This window comes from Cynocephalus volans, chromosome 5, assembly GCF_027409185.1.
Source record: "Cynocephalus volans isolate mCynVol1 chromosome 5, mCynVol1.pri, whole genome shotgun sequence".
Lineage (NCBI taxonomy): Eukaryota > Metazoa > Chordata > Mammalia > Dermoptera > Cynocephalidae > Cynocephalus > Cynocephalus volans.
In genome coordinates, this window is record NC_084464.1 from 153,594,972 (window position 1) to 153,622,594 (window position 27,623).

The 27,623-nt window shown below is 41.6% G+C and overlaps 2 protein-coding genes across 9 annotated transcripts in view; one reads left to right on the forward strand and one right to left on the reverse strand.

The window, feature by feature from the left end:
* Window positions 1–18,048, forward strand: part of TIAM2 (TIAM Rac1 associated GEF 2) — a 228,189-nt gene extending 210,141 nt beyond the window's left edge. For 7 of the 8 annotated variants that reach the window (XM_063097597.1, XM_063097595.1, XM_063097599.1 and 4 more), the window contains 12 exons: window positions 2,838–3,017; window positions 5,851–5,919; window positions 6,506–6,631; window positions 7,456–7,564; window positions 9,277–9,456; window positions 11,395–11,513; window positions 12,506–12,614; window positions 13,214–13,272; window positions 13,909–14,014; window positions 14,913–15,000; window positions 15,384–15,538; window positions 16,893–18,048. In XM_063097597.1, the coding sequence (XP_062953667.1) occupies window positions 2,838–3,017; window positions 5,851–5,919; window positions 6,506–6,631; window positions 7,456–7,564; window positions 9,277–9,456; window positions 11,395–11,513; window positions 12,506–12,614; window positions 13,214–13,272; window positions 13,909–14,014; window positions 14,913–15,000; window positions 15,384–15,538; window positions 16,893–17,527 (1,935 nt within the window). In that variant the 3' untranslated portion in view covers window positions 17,528–18,048. Of the gene's footprint in view, window positions 1–2,837; window positions 3,018–5,850; window positions 5,920–6,505; window positions 6,632–7,455; window positions 7,565–9,276; window positions 9,457–11,394; window positions 11,514–12,505; window positions 12,615–13,213; window positions 13,273–13,908; window positions 14,015–14,912; window positions 15,001–15,383; window positions 15,539–16,298; window positions 16,449–16,892 lie in introns of those variants that run through there. The other variant, XM_063097602.1, reaches the window with a different exon arrangement.
* A 57-nt stretch (window positions 18,049–18,105) lies between these two features.
* TFB1M (transcription factor B1, mitochondrial) overlaps window positions 18,106–27,623 on the reverse strand; it is a 49,597-nt gene continuing 40,079 nt past the window's right edge. Inside the window, exons 6-7 of the mRNA XM_063097607.1 lie at window positions 20,843–20,970; window positions 18,106–18,462 (exon numbers count right to left, since the gene is read on the reverse strand). Of these exons, the coding sequence (XP_062953677.1) occupies window positions 18,219–18,462; window positions 20,843–20,970 (372 nt within the window). The 3' untranslated portion in view covers window positions 18,106–18,218. The remainder of the gene's footprint in view (window positions 18,463–20,842; window positions 20,971–27,623) is intronic.

Here is a 27,623-nt window from a genome sequence, read left to right on the forward strand (position 1 = left end):
ATCACCTCTGTTTCAAAAACTTTGTCATACTGAACATAAACTCTATGCCTATTAAGCAATAACTTCTCATTATTCCTTCCCCCAGTTTCTGGTATCCTCTAATCTATTTCTATTTTTTAAACATACACATTGTAATTATGCATATCTATGGAGTGCATTCTGATGTTTGGATACATATATATGTTGTATAATAATTGGGTCAGGGTAGTTAATGTATCAGTCACCTCATGCATTAATCATTGCTATTTATTTAAACTTACACATGGTAATTGTACTACTTTTGGGATACAGTCTGATGTTTTGATACATATATGTTGTGTAATCAGGTCAGGAAAAAAAATAATCAAATCAGGTGTTATGCATCAATCACCTCATGCATTTATCATTTCTTTGTGGTGAAAACATTGAAAAGTCTCTTCTCTAGCTACTATGTAATATACAAAACTTAACTGTTAACCTTGGTAACCCTGCTGTGCAGTAGAACACCAGCACTTATTCCTCCCATCTAATGGTAATTTTGTACCCGTTGGCCAGCCTCTCACTGTTTTCCCTCTCTTCCCTTCCCTCCCCAGTCTCTGTTCTGTTCTGTCTCTATAATATCAACTTTTTTCCTTCTTAGAGTCCATATATAAGTGAGATCACGTCGTATTTGTCTTTCTTTGCCTGGCTTACTTCAATTAATGTAATGACCTCCAAGTCCATCCACGTTGGTACAAATGAAAGGATTTCATTCTTTTTTCTGGCTGAATAGTATTCCATTGCTATATATAGCACAGTTTTTAAAATCTGTTCAACTGTTGTTGGACACTTAGGTTGATTCCATATTTTGGCTATTGTACATTGTGCTGCAGTAGACATGAGAGTACAGATATCTCTTCAACCAACTGACTTCATTTCCATTGGGTATATACCCAGTAGTGGGATTGCTGGATCAAATGGTAGTTCTATTTTTAATTTTTTGAGGAATCTCCATATTGATTTTCACAATGGCTGTACTAGCTTACACTCTCACCAACAGTGTACAAGGGTTCCCTTTTGTCCATATCCTCACCAACATTTGTTTCTTTTGTCGTTTTTTTTTTTTTTTTTTTTTTTTTTTGACCAGTAAGGGGATCGCAACCCTCGGCTTGGTGTCGTCCGCACCACGCTCAGCCAGTGAGTGCACCGGCCATCCCCATACAGGATCCAAACCCGTGGCCTTGGTGCTACCAGTGCTGCACTCTACCGAGTGAGCCACGGGGCCGGTCCTCTTTTGTCTTTTTGATAATAGCCATACTAACTGGAGTGAGGTGGTATCTCATTGTTTTGATTTGCATTTCCCTCATGATTAGTGATGTTAAACATTTTTTCATATGCCTGTTGGCCATTTGTATGTCTTCTTTTGAACAATATCTGTTAGGATCCTTTGCCCATTTCTCAGTTGGGTTATTTTTTTGCTGCTATGTTCTTTATATATTCTTGATATTAACCTCTTGTCAGATGTATAGTTTGCAAATATTTTCTCCCATTCTGTAGGTTTTGTCTGCACTCCGTTTGCAGTTTCCTTTGATGTGCAAAAACTTTTTAGTTTGATATAATCCCACTTGGCTATTTTTGCTTTTATTGTTCGTATTTTTGAAGTTTTATTTAAAAAATCCTTGCCCAGCCCCATGTCGTGGATCATTCCCATATGTTTTCTTTAGTAGTTTCATAGTTTCAGGTTTTACATTTAAATATTTAATCCATTTTGAGTTGATTTTTTTATGTGGTGAGAGATAGGGGTCTACTCTCTGCATGTGGCTATCCAGTTTTCCCAGCACCGTTTACTGTGGGGGTTGTCTTTTCCCCAATACGTATTCTTGGCACCTTTGTCAAAGATCAGTTGGCTGTAGGGGTGTGAATTTATTTCTGGGCTCTCTGTTCTGTTCCATTGGTCTATCTGTCTGTTTTTATGCCAGTACCATGCAGTTGTGGTGACTATAGGTTTGTACTATAATTTGAAGTCAGGTACTGTGACACCTCCAGCTTTGTTCATTTTTCTCCAAATTTCTTTGGCTATTCAAGGTCTTTTCTGGTTCCGTATGAATTTTTGGATCATTTTTTCTGTTTCAGTGAAGAATGTCATTGGTATTTTGATAGGGATTGCATTAAATCTGTAGGTTAAAAAAAATCTGTGGATCACTTTCGGTATTAATTCTTCCAATTCATGAACATGGAATATCTTTCCATTTATTTATGTCCTCTTCAATTTCTTTCTTCAGAGTTTTACAGTTTTCATTGTAGAAGTTTTTCACCTCCTTGGTTAAGTTTGTTCCTAAGCAAAGCATAGTGCTGATAACACCAAGGAGCTGCGTTTGATCCCTGTACCAGCCGGCTGCTAAGTTTATACTTAGGTATTTAATTTTTTTCACCCAGGGCTATTTTTGTAGAGGAGATGGAAAGCTGGATTAAGCCAACTGTTGAGGGGACAGGCTGGACCAAATGAAGCTGTTTCCTCTTTGTGATCTTCAGAAAGCCATACGTTCTTGATTTTTGAACAACCTCAACTTTACTATGGGGGTCAGCTCTATGTCTTGACTAATTTCAATACTAAAGAAGCGTCTAACAGCTATTAGGACAATGGGAAGCATTGTGTGTAAATACTGAACCTAAGTGTAGGTGTACATCTTCCTTATTGAAATCCTAAATGATAGCCACAGTGATTTGAGGTGAATGAAACTTTTGACCCTAGACATAGGCCCCTTGGTGATTCCTGAAAAGTGCTGGGCACAGATAGAGACACTTGGTGTCCTTGGTGGGCAGCTGATACAAATGGCGAGTGTTCTGTGCATTATTTTCCAACTAATCTCATCTCTCAGAGTGCTGAACAGATCACCACATTGTGTAGGAGTTTTAACGACACCCAGACAAACGGCATGGAAGGACTGAAGGAGAATCAGGATCCACCTCTGAGGCCCCTGGCCCGCCACCTCTCTGATGCAGACCGCCTCCGAAAAGTCATCCAGGAGCTTGTGGACACAGAGAAGTCCTATGTGAAGGTAACAGGAAGTGCTGGGCATTCTTTCCTCTTGGCTGGTGATGAGTTGGGTGTTGGCAGAGGTCCCCACATCACCTCTGCTTGGGTCACATGCCATTCATGGGGCGATGTGTGCTCCCTGAAGCAGTGAATGACTGCAAGGAATGGGGAAGAGGGGTGAGAGGGTGGAAAAGCTTAAGGACTCAGAAAGAAATTAGATTCTTGGCTCATTTTGTTACCAAGGTAGCTTTCACTATGGAAACAGATGTTCTAGTTTGTCACTTTGTAGTCTGTGGGAAGGGAGTCTGTACTGGCTTAGTAAAAGGGGGACAGGGATCATTACAAGTGATGAGGAGCTAGGGAACAGTTTGTACACAAGCAACTGCTGATACAGACCCAGAGCTCAGCCTGCTGGTGGTCACTGTGCAGACCAGAGGCCCATGCATAGGTCATCACATGCGAATGTTCTCACACCATGAAAAGGAGTAGTTGCTGAGTATTTGGAGTACCCAAAGAATTTATTTATCTTATAAGCCCCCAGGTAGTGGTTTGAGAAATATTTCATGAAGAATACAGGAGCTTAGGAAGGCAGTTCTTTTGCTTTCAGTATTGGCTGAAGCCTGGGGACTATTTTGCACTTTCATTTGTTAATTACTGGAACAGCATGGCACAGTATGTTGGGAATCCAGGCCTGGCTTTGCCTCAGTCTGGCTGCATGGCCTTGGACAGTCCCCTCCAACTCCCTCACTTAGGGTCTGAGATGGTTGGACCTTGTAGCTCTGAGGTGCTGAATCCATGAATGAAGCCTAGGTGCATACATGCGCACCCACACGTGGCTATTGCCTTTTTTCTCCACAAGACAAACCTGAGCTTCCCCTTTCATTAATATCACTGTGGTTTTGCCTAGACTTTTTCAAAGGCCTTATTCACAGGAAGCCCAGGAAAGCTTCCCAAAGCCCCTTCCTTTGGTCCTGTAGGGAGGAAGAAAAGTTAGAGAGATGAGAGTTTAATTTCATTTTCCATTATATGTTGTCCTACATCCATTATGGGGAGATGAAGTGAACATCCAGGGAGTTCAGACTAGATTTCTGAGTAATCCTGTGTTTTGATAGTGACCTTTTTCCAAGTACAATCAAGTGTCACTTAATGATGGGGATACATTCTGAGAAGTGCGTCATTAGGCAATTTCCTTGTTGTGCAGAGTGTACTCAAGAAACCTAGACGGTATAGCCTACTACACACCTAGCTATATGGTACAGCCTATTGCTCCAACCACTGTCATATATGTGGTCTGTTGCTGACTGAAGTGTCATTACACGGTGTATGACTGTAGCTCTGTGAGCTGTGGATGTTTCTGAGCCTTCAGAGCCCCGCTTACACCTTGAGAATAGTCATAGAGCTCTCACTTGCAGAATTATGGGCAGAGTTGAGAGGACAATCTAAGTCCCTTTTTGTTGTCATTGTTTTATTTTAATGTTAGCCCACACTGGCAGGGTCATTTCAGTGTGGTGCTGGTGAAGGACTGAGGTGGATGTTGTGGGTAAAGAAACCCTGCCTCTCCTTTCTCTCTGCAAGAAATCTGCACTTTGTTTCCTTAGGGCCCCATGTGCTGCAGCTCTTTGCCACCGCAGCTCAGCGCGGACCTGCTCTTGCTGTGCAGTAAGTCCTGAGCAGCGTCCGCCTGGACAGGAATGACTGCTGGGCACCACTGTCTCTGATAAAATAACCAGCACCTAGTGCCCACTGTGATTCACACACTCCCAACCCCCACTGTTTTTAAATTGCTTTTTTGTTGCTGACATTTAACATAGAATTATACTTGTCGTTCTTTAACTTGGGTCCTTGCATGCTCCTTGAAATTTTCAACATTTGTGTGCTCCCTGAGGTATGATTCACTTCTCACATCTCCTTTCTCTGAGCAGCCCCACTGTGGAGTATGGTGATGGTGTTTTCTTGTGAAACACCATCAGCATCACAGGCCTGACATTGATCTCAGAACCCACGCCAAAAGGTTCTGGGTGTGCTTTGGGCTTTATAAAGCTCTCTGTATCTTAGATATTTCCTTGTAAAGTGAGGGAGTTGGTGTAGTTGACTTTGTAGTCAAGTACTTCTGGTATTTTAGGACTCGAAATTCTTCAGAATAAATGGAGCACAACAGAGAAATCTTTTCTATCACTAAGTTATGTCCTGGTCTTAGCTTCAAATTATAAAATAAAAAGAAATCTTTATCTAATGGGTTATATAAATACAGTCAACTCCCACTACACTGTATTGCTAGAGCCTAGTTTTCTGGAGACCCAAATATGGCTTAGATTTTAAGCATTACTACTGCTACTCTTTGGAAATGTTTTCTTGCATTTGAGTATGAGAGTTTGAAATTCTGCGAATGCATCAACACCAAAGTTGAAAAGCTCCCCAGATCCTGTCGTCCCTCCCAGATCCATGCCGTGGCTGTCCCCATGCTCCCTGGCACAGACGAAGCTAGATCCAGCAGTAGCCACGGTTAAACCTAGCAGCAGTACCTAGCCAGACCTTGCTTCCTCTGCAGGGAAATGAGTGCTCCTGCTGCAGGGGTCTAAAGAAAGATTGTTTCTGTCAAGAAGATATTTAACTAAGCAGAGTAGGTGATCAAGCTATAAAGAAAAATGTGGAATCCAGTTGTTGACTGTATTGTGGTTTTAACCTCTTTGAATTAGGTGTGCAATAATAACCACATTTTGGGTCAAGAATTTCAACAAGACATAAGCTTCGTTATTCCTAATGGGAGTCTTTGGAACTGCTGCCTGGGTTGCTGGAATCTCTTGGGTATTTAGGACACTTACATGTTAAAGAGACTTTCTTCTTTTGTCTTTCAGGATCTGAGCTGCCTCTTTGAATTATACTTGGAACCACTTCAGAATGAGACCTTTCTTACCCAAGATGAGGTAAATAATAATCACCTTCCTTCTGTCCACTGATCCATAGGTTAGTTTCCATTAGCCTTTTAGAGGACCTCCTAGGAGATTATATCTACTAATCCCAAAGAACATCTGCGACATATGATCTCAGAGAGTCCCGTGTGTGGCCTCCTCCAAAGCCATATATGTGCTGTTGCCACATACAGCACAGAGGCAAGAGTTTACAAAGGCAGAAGGACAGTCATGCTCTTTTTATAGTGGAAGGTGCAGCCAAAAATTACTTTTCAATCCATGAATTTTTAATGTTAAATCACAGTAATTAGTTCTTCTCTACTGACTTTCATTTTTCTCTATTTTTCTCAATTCATTTTGAATTCTGAGAATTTTATATCCACTTAAAAAGTTATTTTAGAAATACAGAATTATAGGGGCCAGAGCTCTAAAACTCTCTATATATCAACTATATACCTTAGAGGATATGCTGCCTTCTTTAAAGGCTTTACTTCTGTCTCTTGGTGAATGACTTCCTTGTGATTTATTTGTGGGTTAAGAGTCAATGTGGTATTTGGATCTTTAAGGCTAATACCTTCTTTCCAAATTCTGATCTTCATAGATGGAGTCCCTTTTTGGAAGTTTGCCAGAGATGCTTGAATTTCAAAAGGTGTTTCTGGAGACTCTGGAGGATGGGATTTCGGCATCATCTGACTTTAACATACTGGAAACCCCCTCGCAATTTAGAGTAAGTATTTTAGACTTAGGCTTAAAGCAAAAATAGGTGGGTATGGTGCAAAATTCTCCCTTGCAAAATAATTTGTTGTCTCTTGACAATTGTCAAGATCCAGTTAGTGCTTTCACTGCACTGCTTTCCTCTGGCAGGTGGAAAAAGAAGGCTGCATATTTCCCTAGCGCAGGTACTTCTGGTAATCAGAGTCTGGGCAGCACGGGCAGCACTGCCAGCCTGGCTGGTGGCTGTGCACGTGCTCTTTCCTCAGCTTTGCTGAAGGATGTCTAGCGCTACTGCTTTTGAAGCAAGAGCAGCCAGCTGCACCTGAGTCTTCATCTACGTTGGGATGAAGCGCACAGGTTTCAAATTGCTCTGACCGAGCCTTCTCTTCTGTGAAGCATTAGTGTAAGCACCAGTGCCTGACAGGAAGCCCCTCTGGGGGAGAAAAGGCAGGAGGCAGTAGCAAGAGGACCAGGAACTATACAGACAGCAGCATTCGTCCCAAATCATGGAGAGTTACTTTATTAATGAACTTCTCAGCTCATTAACATCCCACCTTGTCAGGTGTGTTTTCATAGAACTTTCTTTCTTGTCCTCTGATTGCACACTGTGTTAGTAGGTTCTGCTGCCAGAAACTTTTCCATCAAGCCAAAGGTCTGCTAGGGGAATACCTGGGCTGTTCTCCATCTGCTGTGTGAACAGAGCAGTCCTGGGCTTACCGCAGTTGGTGACTTCTCTGAGGCATTAGTGCTGTGGTGTCTGACAGACAAATGCCAGGCTGTGAGCCAGCACACGTGGATTAAAACGTATCTCATTTAACTTTTCCCCTGTCCTTCTAGAAATTGCTGTTTTCCCTTGGAGGCTCTTTCCTTTATTATGCGGACCACTTTAAACTATACAGTGGATTCTGTGCTAATCATATTAAAGTACAGAAGGTTCTAGAGCAAGGTAAGTTGCTCATATCTTTTATAGTGTGTTTTTTTGTATTTTTAACTGTTAATAAAGGATAAATCTGTACTTAACAAGTAGGGGTAAATGCAGTTTTAATGTATTATGCTCCATTTTTGACCTTGAAAGTGGCAGGTATTAAAGGGAAAATCTTGTTTACTAGTAGCAGTGAACACAAGTCCCTGAGAGCAGAGATGTTGCTTGCGATGTGCCACTTCGCTATTAAACTACATCTGGATTCTTCTCTCACCAAATTCTTTTCTCTAAAAACTTTCAACCGTAAGCCCTGGATGGGGGCAGAAAGAAATGAATGCATGGCTTTTTTTTTCTTGTTAACCTTCTTCTTAAGCCTGAGGAGCCACTACAAACTATCACCAAACCACCACCACCAGACTCACAAGAAGTGTGTGAAGTGGAATTAAATTCTCTTTGGTGGAAATGGGAAAAACTCACATTTTCCAAGGTTGCTCTTCAGTGTTTCTTTCTCTCCGCTCTGTCATGGTGGGCCAGCGGTTTATCCTGACACTGATAGTGTTTAACCATTTCCACTGATGGAGCTTTGCCATGTGGTTTAAATCCAGAACTTCATAGTATCCCAGAATAAAAGCCCCAAGTTTAAAAAATGGAGTCTTGTAGTGCTTCACGTTAACAAGACCCAGCCAAAAGCCATCTTCTCTGGTTGCATTAACAGAGCTCTGATTCCATTGGCGTTTCCTCCATGAACATCTTCTTATTGATGGTCTGTAGTGAAATAAAAGCATGCCAATGGCTCACTCACTTCCTCCTTTGGCATAAAGATGAAGGACCATCTCACCATCCACTTGGTCTGGCAATCACATTCAGAATGGTAGTGCATCTCCTGGATGTTGTAGATTTTGCCCTTGTACCAGAATGCCAAGTAAGGGTATTCAAGTTGGCTGCATTCTAAACATCCCAAACAGCTGGTTAACCAATGCCAACTGGTGGAATCCAAAGCAGCAGCTGGTGTGTCCCCTGGCACTTGAACAACATGCACCTGGATTCCTGTGTGCACCCTTCATGGACCTCAGACACTGAACAGAGGCAGTTCTCATTGCCAAGGGGGTCCTGTGCCACACGTGGTGGGAGGGAGCTGTGGCTCTGGATGGGAGAAAGTTTGCTTGGAGCTGTGGAGGTGAAGGCCGCAGGCTGTGGTGTTTGTCAAGTTATTTTAAAGGAACAAATATATTGCTTTTCAAGTAGCCCTGAAATGTACAGAATAAACAACCACCAGTGCTAGGCGAGTGGAAGAAACACTGGTTTATCTTTCTGTACGAATCTTTCGTGAGGTATGGTGGAGTCTAGATAACACTGTTTTGTGGCTTTATGAATTGTTCAAAACTCACTTTTTAGGCCACTTAAAACAAAAGCTGTTGTGGTATGCGTGAATTGTGTGAAATGTGTCTTTAAGTCAGACATTAAATGCATTTTACTCAGTGTTCTTCTTTGTCGTGTGGACCGTGTTCCTCTGGCATTCTAAGAAACTCCCTTCACTCGTGGGGCTTGTCAGGCTGTCACGCCAGGGCCCACACTGAGAGCTTGGTGCTTGACCCACTGATGGGTTTGGGTTTTTATTAAAGGATGGTATTAGGGCTATAGAAAGAAATGATCTATACCTGTTAAAAGATAAATGAAGTAGAATTTAATTTGTCCCACTGCGCTCCAATAAGGGTCTTTTATCCATCTGCTTGCAGCTAAAACTGATAAAGCCTTCAAGGCTTTTCTGGATGCCCGGAATCCCACCAAGCAGCACTCCTCCACGCTGGAGTCCTACCTCATCAAGCCTGTCCAGAGAGTGCTCAAGTACCCTCTGCTGCTCAAGGAGCTCGTGTCCTTGACAGACCATGACAGTGAGGAGCACTATCACCTGACAGGTAAGGCTGCTGATGCCCACCTCAAGGATGCGGGGATCATGAGTTGTGATGGGACTGCATGCCACTCTCTGGGCCTGAGAGCTCACCTCTTCCCCTGCTTGGTAGTATATTCCAAGTCACTTTTCAGTACTGCAGTTGTTAATCTTAGATATAATTTTAATATGTGAAAATAGCTAGACTTTGATTAAAAAAAAATATGATTGGAGTAGTCCCCAAATCTTTGGATTCTAATTCATTTTTTTAAAAAGGTGATTTAAGCTCAGTAAGTTGAAGTAAATTACCTCAGATCACTTGGCTAGTAAACAGTGCTGCCAGAACCTAAGTTTTGTGCTGTTTGCAGCCTAGTTGCTGCTGATCAGATTTGCTGGGTGAGGCTCCACCTTGTGGAGATCTCTAAGCAGAGCTTGACTCTGAACCAAACTCCCATTGACAGATTATTCTTTAAAGTTGATGCTGATGTGTTATCTATTGTTTGTAACCTCTGAAATTACTGGCCTAAGATACAACTTGTCAAAAACACAAAGCCCCTGCAGTTTGATAGTAAATAGAGTATCCCTCAAAGAGGTGCTTTATTTGGATGAGAGAGAGAAAAAGTGATTTGTTCTCTATGTATCAAAACTAGGAGATCCAGTTATGCCACCTCTAATAAAATTCCTGGGGAGAGAAACAGACTTATTAATACATGTTAGTATTACTGAATAATAAACTCTAAGAAGACTGGAAATTAGACTGGCTCTTTTTTTCCGTGATGAGCATACTTTGGTATCATAAGCAATAAGGACAAAGAATTTTTTTATATGACAGTTAAATTCTACAAGTAAATGATACAAATTGTGATCAGCATTCAAATACTGTGTAAAAAAATTAATTTTACATTAAGATGATCTTTAAAAGGGCTAAAAAACTGTTAACCTGTTTAAAAATCTTCCTTCTAAACCTCCCTCCAGATTGAATTAAAACACTAAATCAGGGCTGGCTGGTGAGTTCAGCTGGTTAGAGCATGGTGTTATAAAACCAAGGGCAAGGGTTCGGGTCCTTATACCAGTCAGTTGCAAAAAAAATAAATAAATAAAATAAAAAATACTGAATTGAAAGAATAAAGTATGAAAAATACTGAATTTGGAGGTAACCTGAAATTCTGCTTTTTGACTTTGATGAAATCATTTTGTCCCTTATATGCCCTTGTAGAAAATTATAAATAAAAACCATGTATAAATGCAAACAAGTGCTCTGTCAATGAGTCATTTACAGGGCGTTTGTAAGTTCTTTTTTTTTGTCTTTTTCGTGACCGGCACTCAGCCAGTGAGGGCACCGGCCATTCCTATATAGGATCCGAACCCGCGGTGGGAGAGTCTCTGTGCTCCCAGTGCCACACTCTTCGGAGTGCGCCACGGGCTCGGCCCAGGGCATTTGTAAGTTCTAATTACAAAACTGCTGTAGCTCCCAGTTCCCAGGGGTAGAGGCACAATTCAAAAGCTGGTGTCCTGAGACCAGCCAGTCTCAGGTTTGAATTCTGGCTCCAGTCTTTTTCTCTCTGGAACTCTGGCAGAATAGTTTTTTGGCACATGAGTTTTCTCATCTTTAAACTGCAATTGATTACAGTCATGGAGTTATTTTGGGGATTAAATGAGAAGATTTATGCAAATCATCTATCATGGTACATACCAAGTAGAAAGTATTCAATAAATGTTAGCTGTTATTAATTATTAGTGATACTTTTTACTTATACTCTGCCTCATTTGAAAGAGAATTCGAGGTGGAAGATAATTTTAATGTTCTTTATTATGATGACTAGATTATTGTGAGCTATACCTGAACAATGCTGCCATTAGTGAGTACTTGTCTCGAACCCTGGCTTGAATCTTGAGTCCTTTTATGACTGCCACTGGATAAGATTTAAAACAAAAATGATAAAGTAAATGATTTCATGTTTTGCAGAAGCACTGAAGGCAATGGAAAAAGTAGCAAGCCACATCAATGAGATGCAGAAGATCTATGAGGATTATGGGACCGTGTTTGACCAGCTGGTAGCAGAGCAGAGTGGGACGGAGAAGGAGGTCTGGGAAGCCTGGGGTTCTGGGAGGCCTAATGCTTACTGCATTTTAGCTGACCTTCCAGACTAGGCTGCCCTGTTAGGACTTTCCTGGGGGAGAATATACGTACAGTTTTCTTGATATTAATGCACATAATAAACCACACAATTTAGGTATAAGTGTAATGCAAAATTAACTACATTGGTCTTAACATTGTTATGCAATGTTAACATTGTATAAACGAAAGCAAGGAAGTAGTGTCATTGAGCTTATATGCCTACCTTCCTCCTTTCCCAGGGCACCAGGCAGGACAACTCGCAGAGGCTAGAACAGATGTGGGAGGCTTGGGCTGGCACACAGCAGGGTGCAGAAAGGAAGCAGGGACCGGAGTATGGACAGAAGCAAGGGCTTCTCTTGGTGGTTACCTGCTTGCTAATAAAATTAGTTCAAGTAGAACTTGATATTTTGTATATTTTTCTTGTTTGTCTGATTGCTAAATTTGTAATCTCATGCTTTTAAAGCCTGCATACAAGAAGCAACATAGCTTAAGTAGAAGATGGCAAGAAGAGAAAAAATATGGAGTTTAATTTTTTTATTATGGGCAGTTTTAATGTTGATTTTTTTTTTTTATGAGCAGGCCTAACGTAGTTTATGGATTAGAGGTGGTAAACATACTAGATCCTGTGCTGAAAGTTAATAAAGGCGCTTTGAATGATTGTGAATGCTGTGGTAGAATGTTATGCAAATGAGTGGTCATGAGGCATGTCTTACCTACATATGTGTGCATTGAAGCAAGATGTCTTCACCTTTATGTTATTTGTCAAACAGTTTGATGCTTAGCTCCTATTATCAAAACCTTCACGATTTAAGGCCTCATGTTTATAGGGACCATAAAAACCAAACAGAATATACTTGTGTTTTAGCAATGGCCATATATATGTGATTCACTATCTGACACGAGACAGTCTACTCCAGGGGTTTTCACATCTTCAGTGTCTCCTCTTTTTACACTCTAGGTGACAGAACTTTCGATGGGGGAACTTCTGATGCACTCTACCGTTTCGTGGTTGAATCCATTTCTCTCTCTAGGCAAAGTCAGAAAGGACCTTGAGCTCACAGTATTTGGTTAGTATTCCATTCACAAGAATGTAAACTTAAAGAGGCTGGCCATAATGAAGAACTCCACTAACCCCATCAGTCCAGCTAACTCCTGGTTTCCAAAAGGAGTTAGGAGAACTACTGTAATGGCTGGTGACTTATCACAGCCTCCAACTATTTAAAACTCTGTGGCTCTGCACACGCATCATCTTCTTCTCCCTTATGCTGCTTGGCTCAGGCCGGGTATTACAGGAACAGATCTCCTGAGGCTATTTAGAAACCTGCTATCTCAATAGTCTGCTTCATTTCAAGATGTCTTAGTTCTCTCTGAGAGTCAGGAGAGCAAAAGTATAGACTGTCACTGAGTTGAACGCTATGTTTCAGTGAAACAAAGAATTTAAAAAATGCTGGGATCTACTTCAGATAACAGCTTTAAATAAGCAGGTACTTCTGCATAGTTCAAATATGAGCAGAAGGAAGTACCATTTATTCAGTCTTGTGTTGGCATAGTGGGAGCTCAGGGATTCATAAATCCCAAGAGCTTTGTTCTACTAAAACATTCAGCTCTAGTTTAACGTTGGAAGAGTTTGGATAAAATAATGACTTTTCTCTTTTCCTTTCTTTAGTTTTTAAGAGAGCTGTCATATTGGTTTATAAAGAAAACTGCAAACTGAAAAAGAAATTGGTAAGACAAGAAATAATTTTAATTAAACTATCTGTTGATGACTGTACCTTCCTATTAATATTGAACTGAAAAGCCTGCTGAGCACCAAGGCCTCACTTACTGATATTACTTATTCTGAAGTTAACCAACCAAATCACATACTCAGGGCATTTCTGAGTCTCCCCACAAAAGATGTCGGTTTTAGAAGCTGTGGACAAATACATATGAAGGGTCTACACAGAAAATCAGCTTTTATATCCCTGCAAATGGCCCATGTTTGTTCCATACACATAAGAGTCCATATAACTTTGTTTTAAAACGCCTTTTACCTCTACTCAAAAAGCTTAGCTGTGGATACTGTAAGCCATCAGCTTGCATTCAGAGGGAACGTGGGACCCGGAAGGTGTGGCTGTCATTCCTGCTTAGAGACCGAACTCTCTGCTCCCGCATGGCGCCTCCATCCTACCCCTGGAGCCCGAGAGGTCTTTGAGAATGGGATGCCTACCTGTGCAGGCACATTTCTGTGCCCTGAACACCCACACAGCTGCACAGAGCCTTGCACGTAGAGAGAACATGATGCTTCCATTCACTGTGCATGCATCTTCTCTGGGTGAGAGCTTGCTTTAACACATTTCTTGGCGGGCTTTTGTATTGCAGCCCTCAAATTCCCGGCCTGCACACAGCTCTGCTGACTTGGACCCATTTAAATTCCGCTGGTTGATCCCCATATCTGCGCTTCAAGTCAGACTGGGGAACACAGCAGGTAACTTTCATGTAGTGCAGTGTCAGAGAAAGCATTCAAGGAGACTTACTTGCATTGTGGAATGAAAAAGTAGGAAAAGATCTTGGGGATACTTTTGGTGTATTTTATTTTACAGGTAAGGAAAATGAGGACAAGAGAGGTTGTTTTGATGTTTCTTTACAGACTTTTGGGAGAAATTAAATGGCAGTGGATGGGGGTTTTCTTTACCCAATGCCTCTCTTCATTGTTTCCGTATTTTCACTATCAGTAGTTTTTAGCATTTTTCGTTTTGCCTAATATTCTTGATACCCTAAAATTTGTTAAAGAAACAAAGGTCCACACACTTACATTTTAACAAATTTAGAATACATCAGATAATTCCTTAAGATTAGGCAGTATTGCAAGTGTTATTAAAAAAAATTTTTTTTTTTGACCTTGGAAAACGTTCAGAGATGCTTCCAGAATAACCATGTTTGGGGACAGTGTCTCTGGTGATAGAAAGGGCCAGCAGGCAAAGGCATGCGATGCCAGTCTGGAGCCTTGCTTCATTTTTGTCAGGAGTGCTCGTGTTTCCTAGAATGTGGCTGCATTTGGGGCTGGCCTGTTTCACCTCAAGGAATGGGCAGACCTCCAAAAGGAGGGTTGAAAAATAGCACAGGGATGGGATCTAGGGTTAGGGAGAAAGGTTCAGATGGGTGGAAAACTTCAGCAGGAAAAGTAAAAAGTAACCCGGTGGAGTTTCACTTTCTGTAACTGTCTGTGAAAACCATAGATAGAATGAGCCACAGAAGAAAATGGTGAGGCAGGGCTGGGACTATTTCACTTTTTAAATCCTGAGTTCTAAACTTCACAAGTGTTCTTAACCACACAGCATTTTTTGCAAAGTTGTAGATTCTTGTTTCCATTTCCTTTTACACAGGGACAGAAAATAATTCCATATGGGAACTGATCCATACAAAGTCAGAAATAGAAGGACGGCCAGAAACCATCTTTCAGTTGTGTTGCAGGTATTACTGACTTCCAAAAATTAAAACCAGTGGAAATAAGAGAATTAAAAAAGATAGAAAAAATAATGAACTCTCTTAAGAAAGGGAGTTCATTTTCAGTGCCCTCCTGAATTTTGATGACATCAGTGTCACATCCATCCACCCCCAAAAGGTAACAGAGGCTCTAGTAGGAAAATACATTGATTAAATGTCCAGATCTTAGAATGATCAATTCTCACCTCATTTTGTAAGGGAGGGAACCAAGGCACACAGAGGTCGGGTGGTTTGCTGTCAGTCTGGCCTAGAAGGTGCAAGGCCGCTCTGACAAAAGTAACAGGAGCATGAGGGCGTGGAGTGGGAGTGGGATGAATGCTTGGACACTCCTGCTGTTTCTCTCTCCCCAGTGACAGTGAAAGCAAAACCAACATCGTTAAGGTGATTCGTTCTATTCTGAGGGAAAACTTCAGGCGTCACATAAAGTGTGAATTACCACTGGAGAAAACATGTAAGGATCGCCTGGTACCTCTTAAGAACCGAATTCCTGTTTCGGCCAAATTAGGTGAGAATTTTGCTAGCCTGATGTTTATTTAAGAAAAACTGTGAGCTTCCCCAAAAGGATATATGCCCTTATAATACAACTGTAAGTCATCACTTTGTAAATGATCAGTGGTGATTTTATTTCCTTTTGAGACCTAAACATGCTACGTGCTCCTAGACGTGCTTTTATAAAACACAACCATCCGCAACTCCAAATCCCTTGTCTTACCACCAGCTAACACAGTCCAGACTTAACATTTAATTTGTTTCTTCCACTAAGATGCACGTGAGTCCAGGGACTTTGTTTTCCTCCGTGCAGTATTTATTCCCAGTGCCCAGAACAGTGCCAGGTATCTAAAAAGTCAATACTCAATGAATTAAGATCAAGAAACCTAATATACTTTTTACCCAATCAATGTCAGCAGGCAAACATTCCAAATCACACTGTTCTTAAACTTTCTGCCTGTTTCTAAAACTTCAGCTTAAATTTTTAGAACCACCCACCTTTTCTTTTTTTTTTTTGGCAGCTGGCCGGTACAGGGATTGAACCCTGGATAGAACCTTTTTTCTGTATTAATTATTTTGTTATTATCTTTGTTCTTGTTTCTAGTCTTCCAAAATGTATGATAACTTCTCTTTTTCTTTTTTGGTCAGTCTGACCTCTTCAGATTTACTGCACGTTTTCAATTTTTTCTCTTTTGTCAAAATAAGTTATGGCCATGAAAAATAGTACGCTGCTATTGTCTGTAGAAACAAACTGAGCACGCCCTTTTCCCTTTCAGTCCAAGAGAATGGAGTTGAACAAGCACACACTCATGATTACCTATCCGTAATAGTAAATCTCTGAAAGTTGCTTAGAATTTCCAGCAGAGACAGTTCTCATGAGAGATAAAGAACATTTTTCTACTTTTAATTGAGCATCAAGGGAAATAAACAAGGTGAGAAGGTATGCATAGAAATAGTGCAATCTTGATTATCAAATTACAAAATACTTTAAGGAAGGAACCTAGATTAGTAATTAATTTTTCAGTTTATTCATTGGAAAAATAAGAATCCTAACCCTTCTAAGAGTTTATAGTTTATTCTTCTGTCTAAATAATTGAGCTCCAGTAATCTATAAATACTGTCTCCCAACTCACAATTTCAAATAAACATAAAAAAAAAAAATTTCCATGCTTGTGTCTGCATGTTTTTGACTAAATACCAGGATTTTGACTAAATAGGAGGATTTGACTAAATACCAGAATAATTGTAGTCAGCTGATAAAAATCTTAAGTAATCAGAATGTTAAACCTTATAAACCACAAGGCAAACATTACACGTTGTGTATAGTCTGTTTCTGTATCACAAGGGGAAATGTGCTTTTTTCATTGCAGCGTCATCCAGGTCTCTAAAGGTCCTCAAGAATTCCTCCAGCAGCGAGTGGACCGGTGAGACTGGCAAGGGCCACTCACTGGACTCGGACGAGTGCAGCCTGAGCAGCGGCACCCAGAGCAGCGGTGGCCACACGGCCGAGAGCAGGCCTGACTCAAAGGGCGTGTCACCTGGGAAGTGCCCACACGCAGGCCTGGCAGGATTTTCAGACAATCTCGTCAAAGAGAGTGATATTCTGAGTGATGAAGATGATGACTACCACCAGACTCTGAACCAGGGCAGCCCTACCAAAGACATTGAAATTCAGTTCCAGAGACTGAGAATTTCCGAGGACCCCGATGCTCACCTGGCTGACCAGCAGCCGGACACGGAGGTGGGCAAGGGCCAGAAAGGGGGAGAGCAGCCCAAACTGGTCCGGGGCCACTTCTGCCCCATTAAACGAAAAGCAAACAGCACCAAGAGGGACAGAGGGACTTTGCTGAAGGCACAGACTCGTCACCAGTCTCTTGACAGTCAATCTGAAAATGGCAACATTGATCTAAATTCTGTTCTAGGGCGAGAATTCAGTGTCCAGAGTTTAACATCAGTTGTCAATGAGGAGTGTTTTTATGAAACAGAGAGCCATGGAAAATCGTAGTACAGTTCAATCCAGATATGGGTGAAATTGCTTATTTTCCTTTTAAACTGGTGGTAAAGTAGAAGTTGCAGAAAAACTATTCATTATTGGGTTTTGTGCAGTACACATTTTCCTACAAAATAGTTGTAAAGATTTAAGTTATTTTAATTTATTGTGGATCAGAAAACTAGATTAAACTGGTCAGACTCTATAAATCACTTAGTTTATATCCCTTTTGAGCAGGTATCAAAATGATTTAGAATCCTTAAAATAAAATTGCATTCTAATAATTTTAAGTTATGTGGAAAAAGATTGGGGAAGTTGTGATTAATTGCTTTTAAAAGGGTCTGTTTTTTTAAAAAATCCTCTGGGCATTTTCTTTGAGCTGTTAGTTTTTGCTTTATTCAAAGCATATTTATTTTAATGTGGTTTAGGGGCACAATGTGCAGATATTTCATTTTTGTAAGATTGTAATAGATGCTGTTTATACTAAACATGTCATATCTATGCAGTATATATATTAAAAGAAAGCTTGTACTGTATCTTATTTGATATTTATTTCTCTACCAAGGTGTACAGTAAAAGGAAAATAAGTCACATCTGGTCATTAGTATTTTTATTGTCATTCTGTAAAGACAACCGAGTACACGTCTAAGAAGCTCCACATTGTGAAAATCAATGTCCAGTACGCTGCTCGCCTGTAAAGTAGCAGCTAGAGTCTGTGATTGTCCTCGTCATGCTCTTTTTCTGCGTTATTGTTTTTAATTTGCTTGAGTTCTTCTCTGAAATTATAAGCAAAGAGGTGTGGGTCTTCATCACACATTTTTCTGTATACATCACAGAGGCTCTTAAAGTGTGCAATTGAGAGCTGGCAGGGCCGAAGAGTAGGGTCTATATCTGCCCACTGTAACAGCCTTCCAGTGCTTTCTAAGCGCTGTGCTGCAGGGAATAACATTCTAGCGGGAAGGGAAAAAAAAAAAAATCAATATTGTACTTAAATTATGCAAATCATGATATTTCTTCCAAACATCATTTAAGAATGACATGGTTCCTGACAAGTGACACCTCAAGGGACTGGCAGAGGCTGCTGGAGCCTCTTTAGTTACCCACCAGGCAATAGGTCCCACCCACCACCAGAGGCAGGTAGGTCTAGGTGACTTGCAAGGTGTGCCCACAATGGGAAAATACTTTCCAAAGCTAAACTGATACATGTATCTTTATGGCAAGGGTAAGCTGCCTCATATTTTTATATGAAAGTTGTCTATTTCTTTTGTGACAAATTGCTAGTTTTGATTCTCTGTAATTTAAATTTAAATATTTCAGCCTTTGGAACTCTCCACAGAGTGACTCTTTTTTTTTTTTTTGCAAAGTTAGAAAACAGTTGATGTAAAAATACAAATAGTTATTCTCCTCTTTGAGATATTTTTGAAACATCTTTAAAACTTATTTGAAATATGCCTTTTAAATTTCATCTAACCAAATGAATCATTGTTTTAAAATTAACAGTGGAACTGTTAAAAAATATTGCAAAGTTAGCCCGGGATTTAATTTTTTCCTCTCAATCTCAGAGGCTCTACGGAGCTCATGCCAAAGGGCTTGGAAGATGACATGGCCAGTGCAGATGGAGTTTTTCTTACAGGCTGATGGTCCTCTCAACAAAGAACTGCATGTTCCTCACACTTTAACGATGAGGTGACTTAGATCTTTGAGTTGAGTTTCATGACAAGGGCCTGATGATGGTTTCTAACACCTGGGACCCACATGACCACTGAAGGACACCAACAGGTCAAAGGGGGTGGTAATGTTTGGTCCATGTCTGTACAGAGGACTGTGTGTGTGAAATGAATGGGGCCCGTCACTTAGCTCGAGGGCTGCCTTGGAGCCACAGGGCCAGCTCTAGGCTCAGACCAACTTCAGGATTTCCAAAAGGAGGATGGACTTTTGGTGACTTTCCCCACAAATCGGGGCTGTCACGTACAGTTGCATGGGTCGTATGCTGCGTGAAGGATGTGAGCTGACATCCAGCTGTGCTCCACTGGCTGGACTGTGGCAGTTACAAGGGTCCCTTCACTCTGATTAGTACCCCCATGGCCAGTGGTAGCTGCACCTTAAGTCTCTGCTGGAGAAGTGGGAACTCTCTGGCGAGGTATGACACTGGCTTAATTACGGTCAAACGGAGGGCTGAGGACTTAACGTCAGTCCTTGAAATAAATCCTCAAGAATGGGCTTTGTGGATCGCAATGATTTCTGGATGCAGCTGGCTAGCAGCACCTAAGGAATTTCATGTGCTGAGGGGGACAGTTCACAGGACCAGAAAGACAATTAAAAGGGAGCTAGCTGTGTAAGGAGGTTTTAGGAGATGAGGAATGTGTGCCTGTAAAGCTGAGCCCTTTTAAACAGCTGAACTATGTTGGATGGAAATCTTTAAAAATATGCACGTACTTCCCTGCCTTCTTAAACTGGGCACTCTCTTGACTCCTGCTGGATATAAAATGGCTCTGCGGTCACCTCAGGGCCTGCCTACCTGGTAGGCGGACTCAACACTGCTACGTTCTGGCCTGTTTTCGTGCTGGGCCGTGCGCCTGCTCAGGGCAGAGGCTCCTGTTAAGTGAAACTGTGCTGGTGTGAAGACTCTGAGACATTGTGTTGGCTGCTCAGAAGTTATATTTGCTTCCAGTTCTCACGTGTGTTTAACTTCGTCTCAAAGAAAGGATACAGCAACTCAGGAGAAAGAATTTTAAAAACCCATGTGCACCTGAGTCCTGATTGAGAAACGACCTCCCCAGTACAGGATCATCATTAACTGCATAATTGTCAATTTTAAGTTGTACAAGGGAACTTCAAAAAGTTCGTGGGAAAATAGAATTGAAAGATAACACCATCTTAACATGAACTTTTTGAAATATCTTCGTTCTCATTATCAAACCAAAGTAAACCTGTAAGTGGCATCTGAGGTTAAATTAAGGTTTTGCTTTCAGTGAGGTTTTTTCTAAATTTTATTTTTTAATTGAAACGATTATACATATTTCTGGGGTACAGAGTTGACTATCAGTATTTGTGTACAGTATGTGATGACTGAATCAATACTACCAGCAGAGTCGTCGTTACAAATGGTAATTACTTGCTGTGTCCCTCACCCAATTTCTCCCTAGCCCCGCTCCCCTCCCCCTTTCCCACCTCTAGTAACCAGAGGTCAAGTTTTGTTCGCACAGGATTTGAACTAAGAGTCATATTCACAGAGAGCTTTAAGTGTCATAAAATCAAAGTCCTTACTCTTTAAAAGCAAATGAGGATTTTATAAAGACTGCTGCTGAAAGGGAGAGAAGGCATTCTTACCCAAGCCCTCGATGGCAGTATTTCCTTTTGAACTGAAATACGTTCTGAACAACTTTATCCACCAGCTTGAACGGCTGCTCTATCTTGGGCTGTATCAAGGGAGTGAAGTGCACCACTCCCACGTCCACCTTGGTTATAAGCAAACATGTATCATTTTGTGGCATGACGTGGCATAATGTGATTAAACAATTTATCTTTGTAAATCACGGGAGGGTGGGCTGTTGAAAGCATGGTTTTCATAAACAAACCTTTCTGTGTACTTCTGTTTCATCTTCTCTGGGTGTGTGAGATGCTACATTTTGGATGTGAGGGGACTCAGAGAAATCACAGTTGGCTGCATCATCTGTTCTATAACGACATCCACTAGACCCATGCTTGCTGATCACTTAATTTAAAAATGAGTTTTACAATGTCCTTTTAAAATCAATCCAAATAATCGTTAGAGTCAGTAGGCAGATAACAGCGTTAGAATATTTTAGTTAGCTTCTGTGTGAGTAAAAAAGCAGGCGGCAGCAGTTCTGACTAGAAGTCAGGGCTCCAAAACAGAGAAAGAAGGCAGCCGGGCCCCCAGGGACCACTGAGTGCTAAACTCCCCAGAAAGGGAATCAATTAGGACCCCACTTGTTCTGGGTACAGACACTGATTAATCAGCTGGACCGAATTCATGACCATAGTGTGACAGCCACACAACTTTCTGGTAGCAAGTTTAAATGCCCCAGAAGGCACAGGCAGGATTGAAATTAAAACCATCAAAAAATGTCACTGATAGTGTTTAAAAAGCTGCTACCAGCTGCTGAGATTCTTTAATTATTGGAAGATAAAACTTTTCAGGCATATCTGATGACAGACTTACACCCTGCCTTACTCTAAATGGACTTATGGTGATTCACAAGGATACACTCAAAATAACAAAGGAAAAATATTGGAAGTAAAGACCAAGAGAGAAATGCAGTCAAAACAGTTATCACACAGACACACGTGCCTCAGAGACCACGATCGGGGAGCTGGGAAGTCTCTCCGTCACTGACAAAGCCTCCCTCTCCAGGAACTGTGACCCTGCCACTCAGCACCTCACACGGACGCGACACAGGCTATGGGAGTCTGGGCTGTACCTCCTGCTTTTCAAAAGGAATTCTATTTTTTAAACCCCGTAGAGGCAATCATTTTCTTTAGGGGGGACTTACTTCTAAATATCCTTATGGCACCAAAACTCCTTAAAAATGGCCTAAAATATATGAGCATGAGAGAGTGTTGTTTTATTTTTTAGGGTGAAAGAAAAATGACTGCATATGATTTCCGATTCCGTGGACAAGAAAAGAAAAGGAAAACGATGGAAAATGTGCTTAGCCCCAGGTGGCCCCACAGGGCTCTCGGAAGAGCCCGCAGCATTTCTGCTGAGGAGTCTGACCTGTGTGGCCAGCCCAGCACCAGCCTTATCCCCATCCACGGCCAGTCACTGATCTTGTCCCCAAAGGTCTCAGATGAGCTGCAGCTACACCTACTGGATGAAATCAGAAGGATTCGACTCTGATCGTAGGGTGCTGTGGGCTGGCACACATTGAGACTGTTCCGTTCAGCAGAGAGCTGCCAATGGAGAGGCCTCCGCACTGCCCCCCGCAAATGCCCACCAGCCTGCAGACTACTTTAGTGAAGATCCTGCGGTGCAAGAGTAGTTACGAATAGTGACTGTCTAAATACAATGCTAAACGTTCTTAATCCATTTTAATAAATTTTTAAATTATGTTCCATGTGTTGCTTAATCAGTTTCTTCAAATTTAGTAATAAGTACTTCCTGCAGGAAATGAAATGCTTTGATTAAAAAAAGGCCAGGACTTTTAAGACCTTAACAGAAAACACCATGAACAGGGTCCATAGGTCTTGGAGAAGTCTGTGGTCGCAGAGAAGACAGGGACTGCAGAAGATGAGGCAGCAGGGAGGGGACATAAGGGTTTAAGTGGGGCGGCAGCACTGCTTAGGCAGAGAAGAAAAGGTGGCTTCACCTTGCATATTTGTGTGGAAGGAAAAAGAAGAGATGTCCTGCAAGTGGGGAGAGTGGCCGCGGCAGCCCGAGACACGCTATAGTGACTTAAATGTGAACAACTCCTTCCCACCCACCTGAACTGTCCCCCTGCTGCCTCTCCCTGCCCTTTCCACCACCTGAGCTCACTGGCACTCCTGTCCCGAACTCTCCTTCTGCCACCCTCTCCAACTCATCTCCTCCAACCCACTCAATCCAATTCTCCCAAATTACCTGGAGCCAATTCTAACAGGAATCCTTCTACAGTCACCAGGTGTGACCCAACAGCCTGCTGGTCTCCAGAGAAAATAATCTCTTCGCAAAACATGAGAGGAAATGTAACCCCACCCAACCCTAAGCCCATGAAATATTATGAAAACTCTACCTATTGTTCAAATACTGTTAAGACCAAAGGCACAAACAGGGATCGAAGCATCTCCTTCCGGCACAGAAGCTGCCACTTCCAGCTTCCTTAGATTCTAAAATTGGGCCTCATCTTTCTTTGCCTGATTTCATTCCTTTGAGATACAGTCAGTGTTTGCAAATACAGGAAATGTCTAACATTTGCTTTATTTAAGTTTTAAAAACCTGCACAAATACAGAAGCACCCCATGTAAACCGCAGCAGCAGACTTTTAAAGTTTGAATGCAATTCTGATACCTAGTTAAGTTGGCTAACATTCTATCACAGTGAAAAGAAAACCCCCACTCACAAATACACTTACTATTTAGTGGAGGAGTCTGTAAAACTCAGTGTCAAAAAAGCTTTTCCAGTAATGTTTCATGCTTCTGGGGTGAGGGGGACCCCTCCTTCCCACCTTCTCCTCTACCCCTTCCCCCAAAACCACTTCTGAGAATTGAGGCAGCCCATTTTCTCTAGAACCACAGGAAAGCTGCTTAGTAACCATGGTAACAGATACAAAAATGCTTTTCACTTATAATTGAATGCTTATTTAAAATTACAACCATTATTTTTTTCTTCCTTAAGTTTTAAGTCTATTAAAGGGCTTGATTACAAAAAAGAAATTGATATGAAGGCATTAGGTTCACTTAAAATATTCTAGTTTCATATTGCCAGCGAGCCCCTTTCCAAACTCAGTCTATCCAATATATCAAAATGACCTACTAAAACTTCAAACAAAAGGCTTATAATTTAATATTTGCCTCTCTAACCACTTATAACATCAATGCTATACCAAGCTGAGATTGTTTCTCAATGTTAGCAGCCTCGGCCATAATGGGCCCAAGGCACACGTCCTATTTTCCAGGTCAGGATGTCTAGCATGCTCCTCAGTTCAGAGCAGCACTTGAAACTCACAAGGGACCTGGGGTAAGAAGATAGTAAATCTTAAATCACAGATATTAAAACTCAGATCCTAATCAACATGATAAGTGGGGGATACTAAAGAACGTAAGGCCCACTTCCTGACGATGATAATACACCAATGAACTAAATCACAACCACATGAAAAGGTACTGAAACAACACTGGCCATCGTCTAAGAAAGGGTCCTCTTTCAACACTACCATGGTGCTAAAGACCATTAAAGGACAAGCCAGCAGAGAGGAAAGATGGCCAGACATGGCCATCACTGGGAGATGACAGAAGGGCTGGTGAGAAACAAGAACGACCGCAGGGAATGATCCATAAGACTTCAAGACTTCAACACAAGAGGGCTTCAGTGTTCAAAGTGGACAGACTTGGGTGGTCGGGAACGGGAAGCATCTGGCTGGTTCTGGAAGCTGTTGGCACCACCTGATGGAACACAGGAGGACAGGGGCTTATGCGGCTGTGTTCAGTGTCAGGTGAAATGACAGTAGGATGAGCACCCTGGGATGCTTGGGTCCTCCACCTACAGCTGCTTACTCTTCAAGTACCTATGCCAGGGTAATGACAGTCCCCTGTAGAGTGTTACAGGCCTTGAAGTTACAAGTTCCCCAGGTAAGGATAACAAGGTGCCAAGTCATCCATGCCTGTGATATGATAATTACATATTTCGTAGAAAAATAAAATATTGACAAATATATATGTAGATCAAATTTCCCAGAATAGATTTATTCTGCCTGTAATCCTTGTTCCAGGCAAGCCCAATTTAAGGACAGAATTTCAGTTGTAAAACCTTAAAACTTTAATAGCTTTCTAGATATTCCACAGTAACGTATTCAATGAAGACTGACCACACTGTCAATCAGTACCTACCTATCTTTCCTTAAAGTTTACTGTTTGTGTTACTGTAACAATATTAATTTCTGCAGAAATTCTACCCCATCCTTTTTTTCCTCCTGTAGATCTTCAGCTTTCTCTCTTTTCCTCCTTGGAGTCATAAAAAAGGAAGAGATTTTAAGCAGTCACAGTGATTCCTCTCAGAGCGCAAACAGTAGGAAGAGCTGAGGCCGAGAGATGACAGTGACCTTAGCTCACTACGAGAAATAAAACTGAGAATGCCCAGGGTTGGGGGAGGAGATGGAGACACAGAGAGTTTTTACTGTGTGAATTACACACGTACGTGTACATATCCCTATCTATGTAATTTATACCTATTAGTAATAACAACCACAACAAGATGAGTCAGCGTCTCTTGGTCCCAAGAGATGAAACAATTTCAGGGAGGTGAATACTTAATCCTAAAGAAAGCACAAGAGGAACAAAATCTAACAAACACTGGATCAGGATTTTCTGTTTAATCTCGAGGTCTCAGATGATCACAGGGAAAATACCTTTCAAAACCATGATGTTTTCCACAAACCATAACTTTGGTGTTTGTGAAACAGCAGCATCTGGAAGTGCCCCGTGTCCACTGTCCCGGGCCTGTGCTCCTGCCATAGTGTGGCTGCAGCAGGAGGTGTGGCAGCGACAGTCAGGGTCTGCCCCTCGACCCCCCGCTTGGCAGGTCCAGAGAAACTCCAGCGCCTCAGAACTAATCAGTTCCTCATAGGTGGTTTCACTCTAAACAAAGCCACAAGGCACTCATTAAATGCTGCTGCTGCTATTATCTTTTTGGCAGCTGGCCAGTACAGGGATATTATTATTATTAAAAGATGGATAAATGAACATGGCTGTAAATATATTAACTCTCCATGAGCCAATACTGCGAAATCGACTAGACACTACGCTCAAGGTGCCTTCAGTTACATTCTCTTCCTTTATAGAAACCACCCATACCTGCTCTATTATATTAGGGTTGTGCACTGATATGCTATCAGATTGGGTTACACAGACGATGCTCGGAATGGCCACTGGCGCCAGGCTGGAGAGCCTGACCAGCTCATTGACCTGGTGCCAGGTATTGGATTCTCTCAGTGGATGTGCTATCAGCACCCAGACCAGCTCTTCTTCTGCTGCGGTATTTCTTCTCTAAATGTGATAATGCTGTCCTTCTCTTTCTGTTTCTGATCTGAAAGACATTCTGTCTTTTTAAAGGTCAATTCTGTAGCTACTGGGTCTCATCTTTTACATGCTGATTTTACTTGTTTAACTCACAGAGGTCCGGGAGGTCTCAGTCCTCCCTGTGTATCACCAGGGCTATAACAATAAATAAGATAAATGACTCAAAGTGATTGTAACTTCTCTCATTTGACAAAATCACAAAGTCCACATGAACCCACCCAAGAAGCGCTACGTGTGAGCTGGGGCTGATATGAAGAGCCCTGCTGGGTAGAAGGCAGGGTCACAGGGTGGGATGGGAGGGGGAGGGGGCTGAGCAGCAGGGCCAGGCCTGGACAAGGTGGGACAGCCACACTCTCAGATGCCACCAACAAATGAAGATGGCTTAGAACATGCCCTGCACTTCGAAATAATGGAGAGAGAGAATGCCATGGTAAGACCACAACAAATACATATTTATGCTGTTTATGAGACTGAAAACACTAGGTTGATCCTGCAAATGTTACCACAAAGTCAAAGACTTTAATATTCTAAATTAGAATTAGAAGACCTTAATATTCTAAAATAACGTGATGAAGACACAGAAGAAAAATCCTCATGATCTTTTGTCATGAAGACATAAAAAGGAGTAACACAAAGTTGTAAAAATGAGGTAATAAATGATAGAGCAAATAGAAATGCAACCTATAGGCAGAACCACATACCTGCTCTGCTGTGAACGTCGACACCCAGGACGGCCTCATTAGACTTTCGAGAACACAAATAAACCGAGGAATATTCACCTTCATTTTAAACAAAGTCCTCACTATAATCAACTAATCTACAAACTATCAATTTTAAAAGTTAAGAAAGTCTTTAGGACAGTCCAATGCATTATTTTAAAACTAAAATGACCACAAAGACAGAGGAAAATAATGGACTGATTGTGCTTATAGCTGAGCCTAAGACTGGGTGAGAAGAAAAACATTATTTTAAGATTAAGTAATTAAATTTTGGGGACTGGAACAGGTAACTATTTTATCTTACTCTGAACTATCATTATTTCCAAGGTTGAACAGAAAGCAAATGAGAAAAAACACTTGTTTTTAAAATTCAGAACCCCAACGTTTCATTAGAATTAAGTGGGCAGCATTTTAAAAATATAATGACTGGGTGCCATCCCAGACCAGTTAAATTTGGGCTGGGGCCCGAGCCTGGGCCTCAGGGTGTTTCTGAAGCTGGCTGGCGCCCCCTATGGGCAGGAGTGAGACTCGCAGGCTGGAGAGCAGCCTGTCGCTTCTCCTATGGAAGCAGCACTGTTGCTGGGGGGAGTATCACCCAGATGGTCAATTCGAACCCTGGTGACTCAATTCACTAAGCACTGAAGGAGCCCTGTGACACC